The sequence below is a fragment of the Symphodus melops genome (assembly GCF_947650265.1).
Source record: "Symphodus melops genome assembly, chromosome: 16".
NCBI classification, from domain to species: domain Eukaryota; kingdom Metazoa; phylum Chordata; class Actinopteri; order Labriformes; family Labridae; genus Symphodus; species Symphodus melops.
The window spans coordinates 7,062,974-7,089,493 of NC_136706.1; the positions used below are offsets into that span (position 1 = coordinate 7,062,974).

The window sequence follows — 26,520 nt, forward strand, 5'->3', positions numbered from 1 at the left end:
AGCACTGTCTACACGAGGAGATGTTTGTTAACCAATATGCGTCAGGACCTGAATTTCCTCAGACTCTTTTCTGACCTTTGCACAATCCCACCCGAGAGACACACAACCTTAAACAATGTGGATGCCACAAGTCCACAGAAACACTTTCCCTTGTATGTTCACACAAGCAAATGTATTTATTTTTCCAACAGAAGAACTAAAGGCTTAATATCAATGCAGAGTCAAAGTCTTAGATAATTGCTGTAAATGTTAGTCTGGCATCATGTGCTTATTCTCCTCTGGTGATTTCCAAAAGATCAACCTGCATTAATCAAGCTCTATCATGTATTTTTCTAATTAACTCTTCTTTGAAACACACAGCTTTTTAGACCCCCCAGGAATTTTCATGCAATATAAACAGAAACAGGCTGAAGAGGATCGTTGTTCAAGATTCATGAATGTTTTGTTTCAGTAAAACTCTAACATTTCCATAAATGAACTAATTATTGCCAATAACAATGAGACTTAGATGGCAGCTCTGAATTAGCAATTATTTCGAAGTATTGCTTGTTGGCTTAATTGACGACTCATGAGCACACAGGAGGCTTTGCTGATGCCAATTAACAGAAAGAACAATGATGCCGAAAAAGAGCACTAGGCATGAGTTATTAGTGATTTATTAAATTCAAACTGTGTATGCTACAAGGTGCAGTTTCTACTTTATGCTAGCTCATCATACCCTTAATTGCCCCGTAGCCTACTGATCTTAAGATTTAGATTTTAGATAGCTTACATTCTGGTCACAGCACTCAGAATTGGTGAACATTACTTTGAAATAAATTATAAATGTGTCTGGTGTTTAAACTCTGGAGATTGGAGAAATGTAGCTAACTTTTCATAGCTAGTTCAAAAACATCTCACAAGACTAGTTCGACATTTTGGGAATCATATCTAGTGGCTGTGGCTTCAGGGTATCAATAAAAAGATGAATAATTGATTCAGTTAATTGAATAGGAAGAAAGACTTAGCATGTGACAAGCTTGTAGCATTGCTAAAAAAATTAGCCTGGCTTTGTCACTGTTGTCTTCGTGTGGTTACCAAGTAAACAGTGGAGGATGATCTTTTGCCTCACTAAGAGATGGTCACTACATGTAACTACTAAAAAAAATAAAAACTCATTGTTTACACATTTCTGCTAATAACCTGTTAAAATACATTTTGACAGCTAACAAAGAGGTGATTTGTTCTTTGCCTTCCAAACCAGACTATGCTTTCTATATGATTATATCACTCTTGAGTACTTTACAGAACCAATCTAAGGAATTTGGTGAAAATTATTATTATTATTATTATTATTATTATTATTTTCTTTTGTTTCTATGATACTGGCTATGCTGCAAGTTTTTGCCAGGGAGATTATGTCTCACCACTTTTACCAAATGCTTGCTTATGATTGCTCTTGTTACTTTGAGTTTGTCACACCCTGAATACGAGACTATCAGTGACCTCACCCTGGCTCACGCTCGCCGCAGTGTTTGGACACTGCTCTCTCTCACACACAACCCCGCACACAGCAGCATTGTGTCTGCTACAGCTGATAGGCACCATGTGGTTTCTCTTCAACACTAATCTGCTCAACACGTGGTGGTGCAGCAATACCCACAATATGTCTCTGGTAGGAAGTACGATGGCAGTGCCAAACTCTAGGACTTCCTGCTCCTCTTGGCTATCGGGTCTTACAGACACACAAAGCAACAATGACTCAACAGCTTAGTTATCAACCCCAAAGACCCACACTTTTCTCTGGTTTTATCCCAGCAGCGTCAAAACAAAACAAATTAACTCTAATGGGTGCACAGGGAGAAGAGTACTGCATCCCTTTTTCTGGAGCCCCCATTGTGATCCATGCTGGTCACAAAACACATCACTGGACCACACCCAGAATGTCATGACTCATCAGTGCCCCCTCTGCCGTCCATCTAGGCCAACAGAAAGAAAATAACGGCAAGAGCAGAGAGAGAAAACAGGAGGATACATCTCAATTAGGAGGATAAGAGGAAAGGGGAAGAGGAGACACGCTGACAGACAAAGAGAGTAAGTAACCAACAGATAAGTGCATCGTGGGTAGGACTCACCAGCTCGACCGAGCCATAGTGTTTCCTGCTGAAGTCTCCACGTCTGCAGCCCAAGTCCTCCGAGGCAGAGCTGCAACACAAATGCATGGTCATACACATGGCCTCCATCGCATAACACGGACATGCATGGACTGTGACATCTCTAACACAACTGGCATTGCAGCATCTGCTTCACTTCTTGTCTACTTTGATCTCAATTCATCCTATTCTTCTGCTTCATGCCCACCATTTAAGCCTACCCTACACTATTTCTTTCTCTGCACTCTTCTATTTTTCCTTTCTCCTGTCTGAGTACCATTGGGTCTGCCAATGGTACAGAAGCGGCGGCCAACCCAGTTCTGATTAAGACAGCACGGGTCCTGATTGAATTACACTAGTGATAGATGGAGTCTGGCTGTGAGGGCTGACTGCTGGACTAATATGCCAATGCAAACACACACAGACATACAGACAATTCAATAGCCATAAAAAGAAATGCACATACATGCTATAAACTGTTCAGTCAAATCAAAAATATGTTGGAATTTTAAGTCTTGATCATTAGGATCTAAAACCACCCAAACTGACACACGTTGTATTTTATCCAAATACCTGGACTTATTTTCTCCATCTTAAGATAACATTGAAAACTGGGGACTAACTTACTTCAACCATCCAACAAATGTAATGAATTAAAAGACCAGTTAACTTAAGATTAGTTTCAGAAGATCTTCCTTATCGCTAGACTGAATTTTCCCTCCTCCAAGACTCTCAGTTAGTCAAGCTAGCAAGTGTATACAGTAGCTTCATATTTCATGAGCAAAGAGATATCATTCTTCTTATATAACTGGTAGCACAAATCACTTTGAAATATATGGTGTAAATGCAATGATATACCTGAACCATAACACGTTTCGATTATAGCTGTTTAAGTCCTATCAATCAAACATAATGTCAATAAAGGTTTTACAACCCTTGGTACTATTTTGATAGTGATTTTCTATCATGCCATGGTGTGGCTGTAGGGTTGGCTCCTGAATTATATATTATAGGCAGTACTGCATGGATAGGCAAGACATTTTGTACAAACATTCATCATTAATGTATAAACGTCTTGTACATTTCTGCAAATGTAACATGTCAAATACTAAAAATGGCAAATTCTAAACATCCTTGCAAACATTTGCACAAGTAAGCGTTCCACTTTTAGTAGTTAGCTTAAAGCTCTGCAGCATGCCTCACTGCTAGCTTGGCTAATTACGGTTAAATATCCACTACAAAAAAGAAATCATTTAAAACTTTAACAAAAAGACACATTTCAGCTTCAGCTCAAGCTTTTCATTCATTACTTTAAAACCCACTATTATCATGACAACGGCATTCGCAATCACGGTCTACGCACAATCTTAGAGAAATAAACATGTAGCCTTTGTATTACCCAAGACTATGGGCATAAGGCTTGTATTGTAGCATGCTAAAGTAAGGAAAGATTGTCCTTTGGCAGAATACAGTAGCAGGACATGTACATGTTTTTTTTTACTTTGGAAGGGTCAATCAGGGATCACAGAATACTTTTTGTTACTATCCCACTACACAATGTGATTTTTATTGCTCCAAGATTTGAAATACTCTAAAAGTTCTACACTGTGTGCTGGGTGGGTGTTTGCACTGGTGAGGTAAATATTAGGAAGCTCGTACTGTAGCTGCATGAATGTGAAAGTTATGACATGACCTGCATGCTTTTTAGATCCCCCACTCCATATATATTCCCCCCTAACTCTTCCTTTCTGGTTGGGTCTCTGTCTCTCTCTCTCTGTGGAGGAGATGAAGGCAGAGGGGGGTTATTAATACATAATGTACACTCAAGCTTAAAGGACGCATTTTAAAGTGTCTGCACTACAGGATGTATCCATCACTGTGTCTTTACCCCCACTCTCCTTATGCAGGGTTGCCTCCTCTACAAAAGGAGTGATCAGGGTGGGGTCTGAAGGAGCATCTAAACATGTACTCCATCGCTGCTTTCCCACTTTTTCTTTGGAACACTAAGGAATGCTACCTTTCAAAGCGTTCGCCTTTTTTTAGAGAGGCTGTCAAGGAAAGGATTGCATCTCCAGGTTGGATGATTAAGTGATACGACTCCACCCACCTAATGTAATGAAATCCACTCCTAGAAAACTCATCTTCTTCTTTTGAGTCAAGGCTTCTTGTGATGTTTAAATGGAAGATATGGATAGACCATTTATGGACTAGAGTTAACACAAACATAAAGCAGCCACCTGCCGCACTTTAAAGCAACGACTACAACACTTAAATGTATACACCCAAAGGAAAAGTCCTGTTGCTAGATTTAGGATCCATCTTCTTGTGTACAACAGAAAATGTTTTGGTTCAATTAGAACTTTTAGGCTTTAATGTACTGTAGAGACATGTTTTAACGCATGTGGGAGGTGCACTCTGTGGTGAAGTAAGAGTTGTTTGCGCGCGCAAGGTAAACCAAAAAAAGCTGTTCTCTTCCAAAAAAAGGTGGAATGAGGCAAGAAAGAAGTGCTTCAGGTTTGATGAGAACATATACGTGTCAATGGGGGTTGAATACAGTGAAAATGACATATTTCAAATTCAAGAACAGTACAAAATCTTTAAACGAAAAACCAAACAACAACAATAAAAAAAAGATTGTGTGCGTTGTGGAATTTCAAGCCATTAATGTTAAGTATTTATATTAGTACTGAAACTTTACATATTTTCCCAATTGCTAATGGTAGCTCACAAACCTACTATCGACTTGTTGATAACAAAACAGGAATTGATTATAGGACTGTCCTGTAACCTTACATGCTGCCTTACATACTAAGAGATTTGACACAAATGAAACCTTCAATCGCTGTCCACATGTTTGGCCACCATCACTTGAACTCTGCGCCAAAACAGCTTAGATTCCTAAAAGCAAGGTGGCTGTTAGCCAAAGAAAAATGACTTTGAAAGCTTAGACCAAAGAGAAATTGCTCTGACACAGAAAGAGGTAAAATGGATATTCATTACTCAAACTGCTGCCCTCAGTAATGGAGTACGGGAAAGGTTACAAATTGCGGTTTCTGTCACAAGACAATGGACAGTGGCCACTGAAAGGCTCCGCACAACACAGTAAAATGTAAAGTATAAATCACTCTGCCAACTGTCATACCAAACCTCCCAGTGTTGCCCAAGAAAAATCCAATCCTTTTATCCCTTATATCAAACATTGTCTGTCTCTGAAGATCATCCATCCCTCCATAGAGTTACTCTTCTTAAAATTGTGTTACATATACAAAACCGAATATACCGAGAGCTTGTTGCAAAAATGTCGATCAGCAAACGTCAGACCGTAAAGATAGACAATGTAATAATTGAAAATTCCCATACAGTGGTAATAGAATTCTCAATTTCATTAGCTTTGAAACATCATACATCAATGTCAAACACATCCAACCACAGAGAAAATTCAAACTTCGGTTGATGTTAGTCTTTCTACTCTATGTGCAGTCCAGGTTAAAACTACAGGAAACTACAAGAAAATTATTTTGCGATTAACAGCCCATCATTTTCAGATTTTATTTCAACTGATCATGTGCAGTTTGAATAACAACGTTTAAAAATGACGCCTGGTGCACAACATGCAAGGCAGAGAAAAAAACTATCCCAGTATAAACTTTAGTAACAGAGGCATTGGGTTTTTTTCTGTAAAAACAAAGATCACTTTCTGCCACATTTATGTCGAACAATAAGACAAGCAAAGCTGTGATCATTGTGAGAATGAGTTGGACAAACAGGCTGAAAATTGTAATTCATGCTTTAACAAGCCATTACAGCAATATGACAAGTCACTAGAGCGTTTAATGAACATTCGGGACATCTTTTGCTCCTCTCTCCTCCCTCTCTGCACAATTGGTGCAGCATGGTTAGAAGCTTCTCTGTCATTGGCAGCAATGTGCCTGAAGAGCTATATGTTCCCTATATGAACTCTCTTTCTCTCTCTTTATATTTGAGTCACTGTAGCTTCATTTATGTTGCCATTGGCAGCTTTTACAGCTCCATCAAGGAGGCTTAAAATGAGCTCCTACACAGTTACCTTGGACTGCATCTTGAACTCTGCTGCACACTATCAGCCAGATGCCTGCCTTGATGCGTTTTTCTGTCGCGGTCATAGAGAGCCAGAGCAGCTACCTAAAACTGCAAGGCATGGCATGAATTATTCATATTGTTCCGTGTACATACTGAAATGTCTTCTCCCAGGAAAGTAAGGGTTCAATTAATAAGCAGAACATTTAGTTTCGATTCATAAAAAATAGCGACAAAGCTGCACTTAAAGTAGCCGTCTCTGTGGTTTAATTAAAAAGCTGTTGTGGCTGCTCTGGAGCGTAAGGACTCCCAGACTGGAGAGACTTGTGGATTCAGTGACGCTCAGTTTGCCAAGTAAATGGAAAACGATCAATAAATCAAATAACTAGACAAGTGTAAAACTACACCCAAAGAGTCGATTGGTGTAAACATTATTAGCCGAGCGCAGGCCGTAATTTGGGCACTTTACGCACCAAATTAATGCCTGGTACAGGTGTACTCAGCTTTGCCTTTATTGCGTATGGCTTCGTAATCTGTATGCCAGTGCTGCAGGGATATATCAGAGCGACCATAGAGCATTCAACAGTTGAGAGGAGGCATGCAACAAACACAAGCAAGAGTCACGTTACCGCTGATTGAAAGTCAACAGTTTGGTAGATGCTGGATCCACACTGTTCATGTCCCCATGCGATGTCAGTCCAACAGAAAACCGGCGTTATTTTCCACCTCTCTTTCTCCCCGTTTTTTTTTTTGTCCCTCAGTGCTATGAGCGCAGGAGCATCACTTCAGCGCAAACTCCAACAACAGCTGATCCAAACCCGGTAGGTGGTCGTGCTCTTCTTTGCTACTCCCTCTATCTCTATCTCTCTTTTCCTCTGCGCGTAACAGCGTTATGATGAAGCGGAGCGGATCTGCCATAGGAGCTGTGTGTTTACTGTGTGACCCCCCCCCCCCCCCCTCCTCGCTCTCTCTCTCTCTCTCTTACTCACTCACTCACATCAATGGTGCATTTCAATCTACCACAATGTTTAGCTGCGGGCTCCACACAGCAAAAAGCCTCATTCACAGCGAATTATTCTTATCGGGGGTTTTCCCCTTCTTCGACCTACTGTTACATCACTGTCGATTACGTGAATCTTCCTTTATAGTTACAGTATCCTGAAGCGTAAAGTGATGTCAGGATGCACACCACAGGGTGAGGGTCGCACTACAGCATCCGGTGTGAGCGCTGAGAGAATATGTGGGGAGAATAAAACTTGTGTTTTCAGCTCTAAATGGGATTCCTGGACAGATGGGAGCAGAACAAAATACACCAGGAAACTTAGTCAATATGCAAACATTTCCATTTTGTTTTTTAAAGTAAGCAGTTACAACATAGAAATAGAAATCCTCTAAACTAGATTAGAGGAATAATCATTTCTTGGTAGTTGTTTATCCTTTCTTTAACAGGTATGTATGCAGCAAACTGTTCTAAATGATGGTGATTGATTTAAAAGTAGACTTTCGTAAGAAAAATAAAGTCTGGAGTTATAAATGTTTCGACAAAAATAAAAAATATAGCTTTCATCCATCAAATCTGCAATTGAAATGCGTATGAGTTAGTTGGCATTGATTCCATAGTAATTCTGGCACCTCGAGAACTGTACCTACGGGGCCTATTAATAACAGATCTACAGTTTATAACACGAGAAAGTTAAACGCTCGCCTATAAGTAAATTTTTTAAAAAAGTGAAAAAAGAAAGTGCGACCACATCATGCTTTGACATTTCTCTTAAAGGACAAACTGATCGCCTGCCTCTCAGATTCTCTTAAATCAATTCACTTTTATGTGCTCTCCAGAGTCTACCCATAATCCCACTCAACAGCAGGTCTGAGGTCATTCAGTCATCCATGTATGCAGCATCCTTCCTCTCTTCTTATACTCACTCTCTTGTCTTTTTTAACCTCTTAATTCATAGTAGGCTCTGTAGACACAATAAATACAGTGTGCAGACATTGACATGACATCAGTTACAATACTGCCCTTTATTTAGAGGAACAGATGGATGACATGCAGCATATGACTTCCACTGTTGTGTTTTGCAACCTTGGAATGACTTCCTCTTCATTTGGATCACATAAAACTTAAACTGTCAATCCCATCTGAATGTTTTCTATACCAGAGAATTGTGTTAGTTTGCAACCTGCTGCATAGGCACGTCTCATGTTTAGTCCAAAATCCCCTACCATCAAACTCTAGTTTTGGTCTCAACCGGTTCCAATCGGTAACCTCTGTACATTTGTTGCTGCAAGCCACATTGAAACCAGAATGCCGATGCAAAAAGTCCCGTAATGTTCATATTTGTATCCGATGTTTTTCTGTCATCAAAGAAATATCTAGTACTATTTCAGTTGTTTTGTGTATAGGCAGTTTAAAGGTCTCTTGATCCCCAACACACTGACACTCAGATACATAAAAAAAAGGCACGACTGAAAAAAACATTCCTGCCACTATATTTACAAAAAGGTTGGAGCACAGGGGGAAAAAAATCCCTAGCAAGTTAGGGGGGGTAGACATAAATAATAAACAGAGTAAAGTGGCAGAAAACTGCCAAAACAAACTCCATTTTTTATTCTCTGCTCGCAAATACGCAAACAGTACACTAAAAACACGCACACAGAATTGCAGATGAAATTAGAGCTTAGCTAAATCTGATACCTTCACAATAGCCCAGCTACAGCTTAGTCCACACGTATGCACGAAATGCTCACACACACAACATGAAAGAGTGCAGGAATGCTCGGCTCAGGCTACACTCAGCTGCTCATCAATTTTTAATCAGCAGAAAACCCCCCTCTGTGACACGCTAAACCACAGGAACACCTAAAGCTACCAACACACATCGTATTTACTCTCTTTTTCTCACTCTCTCTGAATGTGACTCCCTTTAAAAATAGCTTGTGATAAAATGCTGCTGAAACAGCCTGAAGGGGCAAAAAAAAAAACATTTTTCAAAGAGAATGTGACAGCCTCAGTTTTCACAAATCAGGATCCAGTTACAAATAGTCAACCTGAGATACCTGAACACCCCCACCTCTAATTAGAGCCTAGAGGCCTGTCACACGTACATACAGTTACACACGGAAACATTAATACGTGCTGCATACACAACTGCACCGCACACACTCCTATTGTCACACTTTGACACGCAGTCCGCTCACATGGCCTTTGCATGAGGGCGTCTGGTTTTCAACGGTCGCTTGTGAAGCCCGTCTGTAACAAGGGAAGTCAGAAGAGGAAGAGTTCCTGTTCAAAGATCAGTCTGTTGGTGCGATCAGTTTGAATGCATTAACACAGGTGCCATAGCAGAAGTTGTGTAGTATAATGAGACAGCGGTCTGCTCCAGGTGATGAATTTAATCCAGCAGGACACAGGACAAACTTGTTTAAGAGTAAATACATGGGGATTCTGTTTGAAGCTCCAGTGAGCTTTTTATATCTTTCAATGAGACATAATGAAATGAATGATGATGCCAGTATATGACCTGCAAAAACCACCAGCCCATAACTGAGAAGGCTTATTGTTCTCACTGTCACCTCTGCTGCTGCCCCCGGTGGAAGTGTCAGATGAGACGATAACACAGATCCTGCCAAAACAACCTTTTTATTTTCCATATTCATTGTGTGTTGCATTTTAGATGTTTAAAATGAAGAATGACACAATTATATGTCAAAAAAAAAATCCTATGCATGAGGATGAAAGGGAAAAAAAAAAAAAAAATGTTGAGGGTGTGAATAGACAACTAAAGTGTAACCTTAGTTTTCATGCTAGTACAGGTTACACCTTTAAGTATAACCTCTAGAGGCTGCAACGTTTTAGAGTAGGGCTAGAAAATGTTCAAATTCAAAAGGGTACCATAGTTTAAAACAGTGAAAGTGAAACTTGTTACACCTTATAAATGCTGATGTGTTCTACAGAATAAATTGACGCAACTCATGTTCTTCAGACTGAATGTCACCTTTTAATCTTCTGCACATATTGTTTGTTTATGGATTAACTAAACCCTTAAGACATGTCAATGTATCCTGCATTACAGGTCATTAAGCAAAAAAAACAAACTCAAGTGTTCACACACCCTCTAAGCAACTTCCAATTATGCTGACTAACTAGTGAGCATTGTTTGCAGGCTTTTGAAGGCTTCATCATCAGCTTAGAAGAGACTTTAAACTATAAAACTTTGACTTTGAGCTCTGGGACCTGGCAGTGTTGGACTATCCCAGGCTTTCCTTTCCCCTGATGGATACAACTTCAAAGCGCTGGAGATGAACGTAGGTGTGAGGCATTACAGTGAGTGGGTTCAATCCTTGTGTCCATGCCAGAATGGGTTCTGGTGCTCAGGTACACAAAACTTAAGTGTGTGAACACTCGCACACCCACATTAGCCTCCACAGGAGCTGAATGGCAGGATCAGGAGCTCTCGACTCAATACTGTTCTAATCCCTGTGAGCTCCTCCGCCTTCTCTCTGGACAGCTGCCACTCCGGCCCTTTAGTCTCACAGAGTAAGCCATGTCTGACCACGGCAAGTTTCCCACGCAGAGGATAAACAAGGCCCCTGTTACTGTGTGTGTGTGTGTGTGTGTGTGTGTGTGAGAGTGAGTGAGAGAGTGAGTGAGCGGACAAAGTCACATTAGGTGTTGTTTCTGTAAATAAAGACGCATGAAAATGAATCAATACAAAAATAAAATAAAATTTAAAAAAATAATGGAAAGTGTACTACAAACATCAACACAGTCGGGTTATTATCTCTCACATACATTAGGAGACAACATGCAAATCAATTGGCCTGCCATGACGTCAGTATTCATTGATGGCGCTTTGTGTGTGGAAAATATTTAACTTGGAAGAGGAAGCAGTGATGACACATCATTCATTTGACTATCATCCTTTGTGTTGGAGCTGGAGCACACTATTAATCACAAAGCCAAACGTGACTTCAGGAGTGTATTTAGCTTGGACTTTGGAATTTCATATCAGTCGTTATCGACGTTAAAACTTTTGCTCAAAGAACACAGAGACTTACTGGTTCTTTATACCTCTACTCCAGTTGCATTTTTAAGGAAATATTGTTGTATGTTTCGTTTACTGCAGTTAAATGAAGAGTGACGCTTAATAGGCTAAATGTGCTTTAAAATAAGTTGCCTTGTTAAAGACAGGCCTGGGCAATAAAACGATCATTATCGTGATATCATTTTTCTCAGTATAGACATAACATATGTTTGAAACCTACAATCACACCAGAAGAAATGAGAGGCTAAAATGAGTAACACTACAAATCTTTTTCATCATTTGAGACAATATCACCTGTTAGAGCACAGCGAAGGAAACAAATAATCAAACAAGTGTTAGTGTACCCTCAGCAAGCACGGGGCCAGAAATAAGTGTTGCTCCCCAGCAGCAAACTGTCAAATCAGCGTTTTCCAGCACTGTGCTCTGTGCTAATGATTGTTCCTCTGTTTGTCTGACCCAGCCGTAGTTAAAGATATCAGCAGTCTTCTCCGTTTCATTTTCTCTGATGGGTGAAAAGGCATCTTAATTATTCACAAAAAAAAGAGAGACAAAAGGGGTGAATTTTTTTTTTTTTTCTGACAGGGCTCCATATTGGTTATGTGATCATTGGAGGGGGCCGTCTCTAAACTGAGAAACACTTCGCTTCAAATTGAATGTAAAGTAAAAAAGCAACACCTCACCTCCTTTTTTTTAAAGTGAAAGAAAAGGACTATGTCTTTATTCTGCTATAAGTTTTTTCTCTCCTTTTTATTCAATTAAAAAAAGAAATATCTAATGGATCCATACTAAAAGTTACAATGTACCTGTACTGTCCTGTACCTATGAAAATGGAAATAAACATCTATTCTATTTTAGTAAAAGTTGGAATTTTGGCATTGCAATAATCGAGCTGCAATTATAGTCGACTTATTGAGCGACATCGAAGCTGCTTTAAATTTTGAGGTCTGATATCTCATAATATTAACTAATAAGATTCTTTCAAATGTAATCATTTTAATGCTAACGTAAACTAATTATTTGGGGGGGTTAGACTGCATAAAAAAAACAAAAAAAGCCTTTATGCTTCTGGAACATAAAACAGGCCTTTACGAATATATATATATCAATTTCCAACAAAATTACGAATCATATGACAAAGAAAATAATCCATGTTACATTATTTGTTGGTATAACTGACTTTGCTTATACTTTGAAGTCACTAAAGGAATCTGTGTTGTCAACGACAACAGACATACGAATTCGAAGCTTTTCATGTAGGTCACAACAAGCCTTTAAGGGTTATCCATTAAACCTGTGTGTACACACATACAAAACCACACACATTCAGATGATTTGGATTCAGAGCTTGGCCTCTGCGTACTTAGTGCATCCCAAATGCCAGCAGGTCACCACGGGGCTCTGTGAAATGTCATAGTGTCAGGCAGTAGGGATTGATGGTGGCCCTCTCATTAAACATGATCAGGAGAATTAACCTTTTGTCTGGAACGATCGGTGCCGCTCTGGATGACACTCTGCCCTCCACCCTTTAGCTACATGTGTGTACTGTGTGCGTACTCTCTGTGTGTGCGTGCGCGTGTGGATGTACACTTTTTTTGTACATAAAGAAACGTTAAGTCTTGATTACTGCTGCTCAGTATAATATAGGGATTTTCCACTACATAAAAGGGCCACACAAACGTTTATATTGTCACAGAATGAAAGGAACAAAGTGATCTTGTGTCTGCTTATGAATGAAACCCTCATCTAAATTTATTGTATCTAGCTGCTCTTTACACTGATGACAGTGGTTCTTTATGCACTAACTCCTCCTAGTGGAAAAGTATGAACGAACCAAAGACTTAGATCAGGTTTGTAAGATCTATTGTGTCCTTCTGTTTTTAAACAACTAAAGTTCTGCTCATCATCTTACGACACCTTTAATCTAAACTTCATTGAACAATTTATCCAAAAAGAAATGTTTTTTCATTGATAACTCTGGCCTTCCATCATATACTAACATCAGTGTTTTTACAGGTAGATTCTGCCCCCTTGTGGCTTCAACTTTTATCACAGTTTTATGTTCAGTACATTATGTACTACATTGTACATAATTGAAGATTTGTTTGGCAGAACATAATTATAAACACGTTTAATAGTTAGTGCACAATCATTATGTAGTCTAACATGAACTATGGCCTACACAAACACATCCCACAAATTCACAGATACACACACTTTTTGCAAGAGATGCACATTATTACACTTTAAAACTAAAATTGTTTTCATTTCAATCAATGCTTTGATTTCCATTTGAAATATTCAATAACCACAAGTTAGTTTATCAGATATGCACTATTTTATTAGAAAACCTACCCTAGCTTTAATAGTTGAGCGTATTTACAGTGGAGACCATGTCAGTAAACTATGAGGGCAAAAAACAAAAACGAAATAATTGCTCATTAACAGTAACAGCGATAATGATTTGAGGTTGTATCGCCCAGCCAGTCTCAGTTGAAAACTCTCAAAATGACTCTGACTGATGACACACCATATCATGGACATTTGTGATTGTGACCGAAATAGCTTAACAACCAACTGACTGATGTCAGTTGTGTACTTGAATCTATGATTCCCAGATGATGAACTTCCAATACTTTGTTGATTCTTTAATTTAACCATCCAGTACCTTCATCGACTTTAAAAAATAATTCTTTGGGTGATGACCAAATTACCTTTTAAAGCAAGGAAATCTCCATAAGCTCTTGTTGTACTTTGTTATTAATGCTGGATGGGAAGTTTTGGCATCCTAACATGCTAAACTGCAATGGTGAATAAAGTTAACATTGGATGTGCTTAAAATTAGCATGTAGATAAAGTTAGCATGCTTGGACCCCACCCACACACCCACACACACACCCACGCACACTTCAGTTCTGTGTGCAGTTCCTGCAACATTTGTAAAAGGTTTTTTGTAACTCACTGCTGGACGGTTAAGTCATTTGCACCCAAGTCGTATTCTCTGCATCACATTGTTTTCTACTTTTAGATAATAAAAGACTGGCTCAGAAGAAATAGCAACATGCAATAAACTATTTCAACATAAAGCCTAAAGCCTAACCTAAGCTTCAATTTGGGAAACTCCCCTTGTAAAGAATTTCCAAACTTCAACATCTCTCTTTGAGGTTTCTGCAAACTTGTATTCAAACTTCACGTCCCCCTCCGGACCCTCTTTTTTCTAACCAAGAGGAGGTTTTTAACCGGCTTCCCTTCAAACCGCAGGGTAAAAATGTACAGCAGTAACCCTTCACAGGCTCCATTTCCTCCTCTGTCTTTCCTGGATCTCTCTTTAAGAGGTTACGGTGGGGGCAGTGGGCTGGCGTGAAGCTGCTCACGCCATGTACACACAGACTGTGGCCATACTGTGCCGACTTCCTTTGATGGCTCATACTTCAACCCACTCACTTTCACTTTGCATCATCGCCGACACAGGCCAAGAAAAAAAGAAAAGAGAAAATGTACACAACTGAGGAAAAAGAAAACCCCCAGAATATGACTCTAATATAGAAGTGGTTTGTGGCTTGTGCTTGAGCTGGCCACATCTCAACAGATACCCTGCTGTAAGTACAACTCACTCCATCCCGGCCTTACTCCAGCTAACTATAATGGGAAATGTTTTTTCCAGCCTCTAAGCTTTCCTGGAGCAGTGCACCATGCTTTTTAATGTGTAGGTATGTGTCTTAAATGGAAGCAGATGTTCCTGTAGAAGAGTAAAAGTTTACACAGAGCTGTTATCAAGTGACGGCTTTGTCCTTCTTTTTATTTTTGTGTGGATTTTTTTCTTCTGGTAATTTGAATCTATTTTTCCATCTGAATGAGTCTGGTGCTGAGCATTGTGCACATGGCTGGACAGTGTGTCGGGTTGTGCAGACCCATATGGGAGTGATTACAGTCCAGTGTTTATCAGACCTCACTGAGGGGCCAACTGTACGGCCTAGCAGAGCAGAACCAGCCTCGCAGACTCTTCCAATTTCCCTGCTCCTTCTATGGAAATCCAGAAAGTGATTCAACATTACAACAACACTGTGACACAAGTATAATTCCTGGAAGAAATGTAGTTATGGAGTAGAAGTTATTTGTTACAGCTACTCATTTGCTTATCTAGTCGCATTTTAAGCATCAAAGTCTATACAAAGGTTCTGCTGAGTGATGTCACTTGAGGTATGAATACATAAAGCTAAAGACCTCAAGCTGAAAAAATATCTGTTGGTGTGGGAAAACACTTAAGGTTAACGCACTTCTGCAGCATGCCACTTGTCTATGCTATAGTAGGGGGAACGTATTTTCAAACCTCCACATCGGGATACTCTTTACCTCAAACCTACATCTGTGTGTGAAAGAAGCTTGTCTCCAGAATCTGAATTTCCCCATGGCAATTGATAAAGTAAATAAGAGATTGTTTTTCATCTACTTATCAGTGATCTGCATTGGTCACATAAGGTAGTAGTAAAGCTCTTTTAAGTTGGTTGCCACTGCGTGTGCCCTAATGAAGTAGATTTGTGTTTGGTCATTTTAATATTGCTTTGAATGTTATTTTCACCGTGAGCAAATGAAAATGGACACCTGCAGTGTGTGCAAAAAGCAGCATAATTCATTACCTGGGACTATTCAAAGGGTGATGTAACTCCCTAGGACCTCTTTCGAAAACGCTGACTTGCTTTCGGTATGACGGCTCATCAACCTGTCATTACTCAGCAGATACTGTTAGCATGATTAAACCAGGCCAGCTGAGCAACCTCCAGACTGACTGACACATGTACAGACCCATTTGTATTGAACTTTGACTCGTGGTGCTTTAGTGACGTTTTTCTATTGGCTAAAACAGTACCTGCTTTGGCGACGACATTGATTGACATAGCGACAGTGTTGCAAGCATGGTGTATTGGGAGAGGGACTGTTCAAAACCAGAACATATTGGTGTTCTATAGACATTTGTGGTGACTCAGGAGAACTTGAAATGGGACGGTTCCACTTAAATGAGGATGTATGGTCACCCTATGCTAAAGACTAAAAGCTCAGGGCGACATTAGCTGCTCACCTAACAAGGAAGAGTACATGGGACTTAAATAGATTATCAGTTCAGCAGAATCTTGTGTTTTACACAGATGTCTCTTTTAAGCTTGACAATGTTTGAATGTAATGCTAAATCTAAGGAATACATTTTTAAGCACATATTTTTAAGGCAAATTTACCATAAAAGATTCTCCAATGTATATACATTTGGCTTGACTGTTCTTTGGTTTTAAATCAGAACTTTTGGTTTTCATTGTTGGACAATTACAATTTGAAGACTGGGCAATCCTCAAACTCAAAGGGAAAAAAGGATAGTTAGTAATGGGAAAAGTTGTATGAATTGATGGGTGGACTCGAAGTTAAAGAATATGTATATGTATGTAAAGAATATGTGCATATCTTCTGCCTTGTTCTGCAAAAAACAACTACAGGAGTGAAAAACCTGTGTGTTTGTGTCTAATGTGCATGTGAGAGCTGCATAATGTTCACAGTGTGCAAAACAGAGGAGTGCCTTGAGTCAGCAAAAAAACATTGCACTCCATCAATTTAACTCCCCGCTGTGGGCTTGATGACACACTGTAACAGAGAGGGAGACCCCAACAGCCAAGCCTATTACAACCACTTTCCCTCCATAGCGCTCTGTCTTTAAGTACTGTGCATTTCTTCAACTCAAAATCATGTCTGACATTCGAACCACATGTTCTTCATTCGCACACTGCTTTGAAGCAGACTGAAAAAAGCTTCACAAGGAAACCGCAAGAGGACGAACCCTAATGCATATTTCTTTTGCTCTCTCTATCTTTAAATAGGCACATTATGCATTACTTAGCACTTGAACGCAGCACGATGCATCTCAGCTGCATCTGGCTCCAACTTGCACCAATCTGACATGCTACGGCACAACACCCTGGCAACAGGAATCCTGGAACAATGTAGGTTTGTCAGCGAGAGAAGTTAATGAAGACACCGTTGACATTTCAAAGCAAAATGCACTCAAATGCCCTCTGAAATGAGAAGTTCAGGAAAAGACAGGTGAATGAGGGGGAAAGAAAGAAAGAAAGAAACTGTGTGAGTATCTGTTGCTGCAGCTTGCCAAGTATCTATTTTAAATGTGGTTGCAGTCGCAAGCTTAGGTTATTGCTGATTTATGTGAAGCTTTTTGTTCATAGGGAGGATGGAAAAAGCAAGGAGGGGCTGGATTGATTAATGAACATTAGCACGCATTTAAGAGCCAAATGGGGCAACAATCCGTCAAACCTAATCTGTCCCTCCTACATTATGAACAAGCTACTTATCTAGTTGGATTTGTTATATCTGCTCCACAAACTTAAACCATAGTAACAAGTTTCAATCACACATTTCCCTGCGTCAGCTCAAGCTTAAATGTGCTTCTCTTTCCTCATGGTCCAGTTATGTACGCAAACAGCTTCTTGCCAGTGAATACCTTTCCTTAAATGAACTACAAATGTTCTCTCATGGATTAACAAGGGAGTAACAAGATTGCAGACAATGAGGTTAGTTTCCACCACAGCAGAATTTGCTGATGTTGCCTTTTAGTTCACAGACAGCAAGACTTGATAGCTTGATAGAGGCTTAATAAGATCACATTTTCCTCTGGTGGTCAGTGTTTGTATGCTTGTTCATTGTATGTACAGTATATTGCATAGTAGAAAATCCCATTTACATTATTTCCCTTTGCCTCTTTGGCATGTTCTCTTAGACTAGAGATGTTTGTTCTGCCAGTTCGTGGTCCGAGCCGAGCCAGTGTTTTCTTGGCTCCTCAAAGTGTCACCATGTAGTCTAATCTCAACACACACAAGGAGCCAGAGCTAAATGGAAGACGTCTGGCACGAGCCAAAACCAAGAGTCAGTGACAGGCGGGGTTCATAGCCTCAAAGAGACATGGAATGGCTGTTGTGGAAATGAATGAAAAAATGCACTTAAAAAGTGAGGAGTTATTGTTCCTGGAGGACATCCAGACTTCTATTCTGTCAGACTAAAGACTCAAGGGCAAAGAAATTGCCCAAAGCTGTGTTTGCTAGCTTACACGGGCACACTAACCTCACATTTCTACAATGCAGTGATTAAACCTCCCTCTGAAACTGTTGAAACCAACACCTATTGGCTATGAAGGAGGCCAGAGATATCATGTTGCTTTTATCCTACCCAGTTTTCCTTCTTGTCAAGACTTGAGGCTTACATTACCCAAAATCCAACCTGTCTGCTAACTGGAGATTCTTTATTGTTATGCTATTAGCTGCTAATATAGACATTTAGTCACTTTCCTCAGAAACAGACGGGAAGCTGTTAGACCCGCCTCTTACACAATTAACATTTCTTCTCCATTTTCAAACATTTGGATTTCAGCCTTTCACACATTACCGCCTCGAGTGACATTATTTTGAGTCAATTTATCAGGTTTCGCTAGGTCCTTTAAGCAGCTAAAACATATATTTTTACTACTTTTAAACGCTTGACATTCAAAATCAGGGATAATGGATTGCACAATGTTGCAATTATATGTAAGTCGTTGGGATGAGTTACGCTAGCGGCTAGTGTTGCTAGAGCTGACAGAATTACGCTGGGATGGGGAGCCGAACGAAAAGATGTGATAAACTCACCTCTACATTATTCTGCACCTTTTTACCATTTCCTTCTTGTAGTCTTCAGCCACAATAGGTGCACAAATGACATGACTTGAGGCAGTTTATGAAACGCTACACTGACTCTTATGGAGACTAATTTACAATATATTAGAGCGGTAAATAGGCCTATTAATGTGTAAATCAGTTGAGCTCCCCTATATGCTCCTAAAAAATGTGGACACATACAAATGCAGAAATTGTTAGACATGTACTGCAGATAATGCACAGGCTCTGAATCACCACCTGTCATTCACCAACCACATGCAACCAGTAAACAACTTGTTCTATTCCATTCAACTTTTGTTCTTTGAGCAGCATAGTGGCAGCAGCAGCTACCTGCCTGCTGTCAGAGAGAATATCTGCCAACTGGCTCTCCGTTGACTTGGTTAGATAAGGCTTAGTCACCAAGAAGCAGCGTCCAAAAAGATTCAGACATAATACTGTAATGTGATGTGGAGTGTTTATCCTCTAGTGGATCAACATAGAGAGTACACACAACTTTACACCATATACAGTTTTTGCTATATGCTATATGGATACCAAAGTTCCTCAAGAGTTGTTAGCAGTTTGACCAAAAAGGGATTTCCCCACTTGAAACAAATCTTACTCAGTTTCATTAAATACTTAATGCCAAAAGCTGTGTTAGTTTGGATGCATCACTATAAACAAGTCAAGTTGAGCTAAACAAAAAAAGACCCACTGCACAAAGGCTATAGCAGTTCATATGCTCTCGAAACACAACAACGCCCTGTTACCATTCAGTCTTTTTATCTAGCTCACATGACAGAGAGAGGTCAGAATTACAGTTTAATCAAAGGAAATCCATACACAAAAATGATTGTTCTTGAAGCATTAAAGTGTCAGGATTTGAACACAAGTATTTACAGTGTGTAAAAACTTTATTATTCATCCCAATTTGATTGTGTTGTGTTGTAATGTAATGTGCAATGCATTGCCCAGCTGTAACCAATCAGTTTTTTTTCTCTCTCTCTCTCTCTTCCTGTAGTATGCAATCATGACTTGACAATCACTCAGCAGTCATCTCCTTTTATATAAGTGGCGTTCTCCTAGTTGTTGTTATTGAAACACAGCATTTAAAGACTGCACACTCTTCGAAAGATTCATTTAAAATGTGTGTTGAAGTAAAGAGTTGTTTATCTCAACACAATATCCTTTCATATTTTCAAACTTCCAGTCAGGTCAAAGCACTGACTTCAAGTGTGGCCCAATGGAAGTAGCCTCACAACATTCCTGAAGGAAACACTTTGATTAAATGCAACGTTATTGAAAACAGCGGCCATTCTTTCCACAAATGAAATACTTTTCTTCCTTCTTTTAATACCTGAATGCATTTTGCTGACAAAACCTTTACTCTTTCACTTTGGCTTATAATTGAGGTGTTTTTTTGGTGCTCTTATACTTCCATTTGAGTTAAAGATTGAGGTCAGAGGGCAGATTGATGTCAAGATAAAACTACCTCATGACTTAAATCCTCAGGCAAACATATGGAAACACTCCAGCCATTGTGTGTTTGAGCATGTAACACACATGAAAGCAGATTAACATCATACACTATTCAGTATGTCCTCATGAAGATGTCCCTGAGTGTAAGGGGTCTGTTTGGATCTCTGCGGTACAATAAATTATACACAGACTCCTCAGCACCAGCGCATTACTCGAGTGTCTTTCATATCTCCTCAGTAAAGTGTGGAGTCCACTTCCCCCATGCGGGAGCACTCTGATTGATTGTCCGTTAAACTGCGAGTGTCTGAGAGAGAGTCTGCCAGGAAGCCTTACAGCAGGGTGACTCTGGGTGCAACATTATTCCACACAGGATAAATTAGGCTCATTAGGGAAGATGTGTAATTTGAAAGTAAGTGCTTGGCCCACATCTGGACAAATCTGTGCTTCTGTTTGCAGGAGCCGAGACCTCGCAGCCTGGATGGAGACAATCTCAAACCGACACACTGAGACAGATTTAACAGCAACAAGAGCAATGAAGCAAGATTCAAGAGAAAATCTTCACTTCTGCACACCTCCGCAGATCGGCTGAAATAGAAGGAAATTTATACTGAAGGTGGGAGTATAAGGGGGGAGGGGGTGTGTGTGTGGTGTGACCAGAACAATAGTCTGTAGACATTATAATCGAGAGAATGAAGTCAAAGCTCCAAATGGATAGGTAGGTTTATTGCTTCGTTTACCAAACGAAGATTAATTTTCACTTGAGTCATTTTCTGAAGCATTAGTGTAAAAGATTTGATCATTTCAAGATGTTAAAATTTGAGTGTTTTCCGTTTTTTGTTTTCATTGGGTTTAGACTGTTACTACAACAGAAACAGACATTTGGTTCATGTCACCTAAATGTTAGTGTAGTTGTGGAGTTAATGCAAAGAGAAAGTAACTGGTCCGACATCAGTAAAGTGAAAGCTTTTAAATACAGCAGCAACTATACTCTGTAACATCAGTTGACAACCTTGAGGCTGCACAAGACAGGAAGCTTCTTAACAGCTTGCTGACACACAGTCAGTGTCATCCAGATTGAGCTACCCCACAGGAAGCCACACATCTCAGAGAGCTTGAGGGGTTTTATGGGAGGTTCATCCTGAAACCAAATCACCCTCACATGAAGTGGTCTACCTGCCTGGCAGACCCCCTTCATATGTCTGCTGCCTCGGGATGTGTGTGACTCACTGGGGTCCCGCTGTGCCACAGTGGTATACAGCAGGTGATCCCTCAAATCATCTCCTGTAGTGGATCTATTTCTGGATAGAACGAAAACCAGCACACTTCCTTTTTTGTATGGCGCATGATTGCGCAGCTTTGGGGGTTGCTGGGCGGCTCAATCAACATCTGATTTTTGTAATTAAATTACTTCTTGCAACGTCCTGCCACTAAGCAGCTTTGTCAACATTGCAGGGTCAGGTGCAGACCGAATCTATTCGTGCGTAACGCTTCCACACACGACCCAAGAGGGGACGCAGACGCATGGTGTTCGGTTAAAAAAAATGATAAGATGAACAAATAGCATCATGAGGTTTGAGCGTAAAAAATAATCAATGTTGCCACATTTTCCTTGGAAACATATGCGTGGGGCTTTCCTGCACTCCATGCGCACACACACACACAAAATCACTGATAAATCTCCAACCCACAAGGTGAAAGGCACCCATTGGAAACTCGTTCTGTGTCCACTTCAATGAAGGAGGTTGCAGTGTCTGTAGGATAGTCTAGCCTTTTAGATCGCCTTTCTGCACTAGACAAAACATCCCCCCCAATCAATTTTTAAAAAAAAATCTACACCTACCTAGTAATTTCGAAGCTGCAGCCTTTCCGAAGGAGCAAAGCTCTCTTCCGCATGATGCCTTTGTCTCTGCCGAGGTACACATTTTTATCCGAATTCATGGGTGCTGGGCGAGCAGGTAGAGTCAGGGGAACAGTGGCGCTTTCTTCCCGAGGAAACAAAAAGTCCCAAAAATCGAGCAGTGGACTGTGGGAGGCGGAGGGAGAAAAAGGAAAGCAGCCTGCCCAAAAACCCAAGAAAATAATATTTGTTTAAAATCCTTCAACGCTTGGTCCACCAGAAGGAAAAGTGATCCTGTAGACTTTTTTCTCTCTCCCCGCAGGCTAGACAAAAGACGGCGCGTTGAAGCGTTCAGATGTGCATGGTGTGGAGGTTGGAGGTGTCTCCATGCGGGATAATGTCGGGGCAGGCTGCTGCAGTTGTCAACCTGAGCGAACCGTGCAGAGGAGAGACTCTCCGCGGCTCCTGAAATCCTGTGATCCTCAACTGTGGCGGAGTCCACAGCGCTGCTTCAGCTAGAGCCCCGGCTCTGAGGTAGTGACTTCCCAGAGAGAGAGAGAGAGAGAGAGAGAGAGAGAGAAAGAGAGAGAGAGAGAGAGAGAGAGAGAGAGAGAGAGAGAGAGAGAGAGAGAGAGAGAGAGAGTCTGTTCAATTTAGATGAAGTGTAGTAGAAAGTAACAGACTGAGAGTAAGTGCTTCATATAGTTAACCTTGAAATGTGTTTGCTTGACTCAACAATTATGAATTAATTGTTTTACTACATGAGAAAATATTTCACAAAAGGCTTACATCTGGCTCCAACTTCATTGGACATTCTCCTAGATTACATTCTTGCACAATTATTGCTGTTAATTATCTCTTTCTGACTCTCATTTGGCCAAGGTAGACCTGGAAGAACTACAACGGATCCAAACTCACCTTTCTTTTAGATACCCAGAAGATACAGTCCCACAGTGAGTATTACAGACAGCTCATTCAGCTAAAGTACAGTTATTATCACAAAAAGATAAACAAAAACCATAAAAAAGCTCAAAGTGTGTCTTCCAAACAATAGAAGAGACCTTTGAATTTTATTTACTCAGCTAAGAAAGTCTCAGCTGCAAGTGCACCTTGCTGTAGGTGCAGGATTAGTTCGTTGACTCTAAAAATATTAAGGTGTGGGTTGTGGTTGCATCCTGTTCTTCATAAGGGTGGGAGAGTAGAGGTGATTCATAGAGCACACAGTGTGAGACGGGGAAGTGTGGGCCAGTTCATATGAGGTTTAATCAGTCTGCACACAGAGATCTTACCACATTTTGTCCCTGCTTCACTCTGGTCACCTGTTGTAATTGTGTGTTTTGCAAAGGTTGTAATTTTTACCAGTGTTAAACACTAGCACAGCACAACACTTCTGTGAATAGACATCTGGTTAAAAAAAAAACCCACACAAACACATTATGCATATGTACAGTTTATAGTAGATGGCAACCTCACACCTGAACCATGCAGAAGGCCAATAACTTACCTGTCCAAAGGAAGTTTTTTCCCTTAGCCTTATCAGTCCATGTTTGATTAAATTTAAACCCTAGGTTGAATTATTCAAACAAAATGCATAAGAATCATGGCACATACTGACATACAACATATTCTTTAGACATTGTTTTATGGATACGATGAAGTGGCAGTCTAACAGCCACTTTGTTTTTGTTTTTTTTGTGGTAATCTTTTGCTGCCAGAGCAATTCAGTCCATGAAGAATCACCTTTAACAAAAGAATCATCATTATCTGCTTAAAGCAATAAAATAGTGCTGTAATTTGGCACTGAGTTGCTAATTAAATAGATATTCACCAAGGAGTTGGTGGAGACCAAAAAAGAGCTCAAAGAGTCAGAATGTTGAATCTAAGGCCCGATACACAAGACTTCTAATTACTTACTAATGAGTCCATATTTAACTTATGTTCTTAGTCCTTTTCCATTGCGTCATCACCTTTGGCCAAATTTTTCATCTTCTAAGATGGTTATCTAGGTTGAAAAGATGCAGAACAGAACAATCCAGTAAACACACTTTTCTGACCTTCTCCACAAGCAAAACAAGAATGGCTGACAACGCGAGAGCAATTTGCATCCTTTTATCAGACACTTGATTAGAAGCAGCTGCACCACAAAGCTTTCTAAGTGGTGAGCCAGAGATGACTACAACTTTAAGGAAACTGCTGCTTTGTTCACTTGCAACTTCCTGGTCCAGACCATGGCAATATGAGGCAACAAGACAATTGCCCTTTTTTGCAGCTACTTCTTTGATGACAATTTGGTGTGTCTAGGGCTTTACTTTCTTTAGCTGGCCAGAAATCTGTATGCAAATTAATTTGAATGTTTATGTATAACTGCTGGACGGGGAACTAAAACGCTTGCTAACCAAGCAAGCAAAGTGTTTCTGCTGCCATCAAGTGGACCAAAAAAAGGTACTGCTGGAATTTATCTTCTATATTCACTTTTCTTTAAGAAAAAAAAATAGATATGATTGTTTCTCTTTAAAAAAAACTGGACTTAAAGCTCCTATGAGGTCTGTTTAGCCAGCTGTGAAAACAGACTGAAATTATTACTGCTATCTCTTTGTGACCAACAAATCTTTAATGCTTATAACCACTGTCGCAGGGTAAATGTTAGAGGAAGAGATTAAAGCACAATGCAGAGACAGCCTGTGTTTAGATTCCTCACAGCAAAGATTCACTGTAAGTGATGTGTTTGACCTTGAAAAGACAGGATTTTTTTTTTTTTTGCTTACAACTTTGTTTGCAAGGAGCGGCAAAATTGACGGAAAAGTAACGTTTCTTACAGGAGCTTTAATCTTTAAAAAGTGGATATGCAACAGGCTGCAGTGTCTTCCAAGGTCGTCCTTCCTCTAAAGCTCCTGGAATAATCCTTCAATCACTTTGGGACCAATCATCACTCCAGGGGTTGAGAAACAAAAGAACATCTGGATGGGTTTTTTTTCCTATATTAATTGGATAATAATTAATATATTCTTGCTAGGTTATTGTCTGTGTGTTTCACCCTTTCCCTCTGATAGAAGGGAAATTAAGTTGATTACTCCCACATATTTACCAACTTACACACAAACTCCTCCTCTCTTCATCTAGTATGTCGACCCTCTGTTTAGATGAAAGCATTCTCTCAAAATGACTCACAGCTGCATTCAGAGAGAGAGAGGGACCCGGCTATGTTTGTGTGATTGGAAAGACTTGAGCTTTGTTGCTCAAACCTTCTGACTCACTGTAATTTAACAGAACTGCCTCTTACCACATCTCATAGTGGATGGAAACGCCTTTATGTAGCTGCCTTTTTCTTTAACAGCCCATATCAATTTTATCTTGTAGCAGCCATGTTAACATCAGAGTGAAGGGCAACCACCTGGGCTGACTAACTTGTTGGGGTTTCACTTATGGCCTTATAATTGCAGACAGGCTTTTAGAGACATAGCATTTACTGTAATGGACGCTTTAAAAGAAAGACTGCTTGCAACTGAACAGTGAAGTCACAGTTCATGCCATTCGCTTAAAGAACATGTTCGACAAAAGAGTTCCTTGAGTTTCATCTGCCTAGCGCATGATAGGTTACCAGGTTGTGCAATATTTGTTGAGTTGTATCCTGCATTTGCTAAACAAGGATGAAGGACACTGAAAGGCTTTGCACATCTGTGGCCTTTAGCAGAGCTTTATGAGAATGAGTGTTAACACAGTATCAGTTGGACTCTTATATGAGCAATAAAACAGTGTTAAAGTGATATTCTGGTTAAAGTTGTTTGTTTACTTTTAATCGTTAATTCAGCAAAGGCTAAAAGCTAGGTTAGCATGACGGCTTTTCACTGTCACTGCTTGTTTAGGAATTTGGCATGGAAACGGAAAATGCTTTTAACTGTTGCTATACTGTGATTACTTCAACACCAAAAACAGTGTGATTGAATATTGGGAAACATTTGAGGTTTTTAATTGTGTGAAGGACCCCTCATACCCGTGTGTTATGATGAATTCTAGTTTGGTTGGATGTACCAGGGAGTTTCCAGTTATATTAATATCATGCAGTCTGGCAGCTTGTCAGATAGGTTTTATAGTCTTCATCAGCTTGATCAGCTCAGTAATGACCAGCTGCCATTTGGAGTGTGGAGTGTGGGGAGTGTGGTTTACGACCCGAAGCCGCCCCCCTACTCTTAATATGGCTCAGTCTCAGCAACAGGTCTGGCCAATAACCTCTAGATGTGAATTTAAAGGTCATCCCATCCTGACTGAAACAGTTTCTGTGTGCCTCCGTT

General features: G+C 40.1%; 1 protein-coding gene across 6 annotated transcripts in view; it reads right to left on the reverse strand.

The window, feature by feature from the left end:
• Positions 1-22,768, reverse strand: part of garnl3 (GTPase activating Rap/RanGAP domain like 3) — a 63,978-nt gene extending 41,210 nt beyond the window's left edge. For 5 of the 6 annotated variants that reach the window (XM_079365301.1, XM_079365297.1, XM_079365299.1 and 2 more), the window contains exons 1-2: positions 22,235-22,768; positions 2,115-2,184 (exon numbers count right to left, since the gene is read on the reverse strand). In XM_079365301.1, the coding sequence (XP_079221427.1) occupies positions 2,115-2,184; positions 22,235-22,332 (168 nt within the window). In that variant the 5' untranslated portion in view covers positions 22,333-22,768. Of the gene's footprint in view, positions 1-2,114; positions 2,185-6,817; positions 7,130-22,234 lie in introns of those variants that run through there. The other variant, XM_079365298.1, reaches the window with a different exon arrangement.
• Between the last annotated feature and the right edge of the window lie 3,752 nt (positions 22,769-26,520).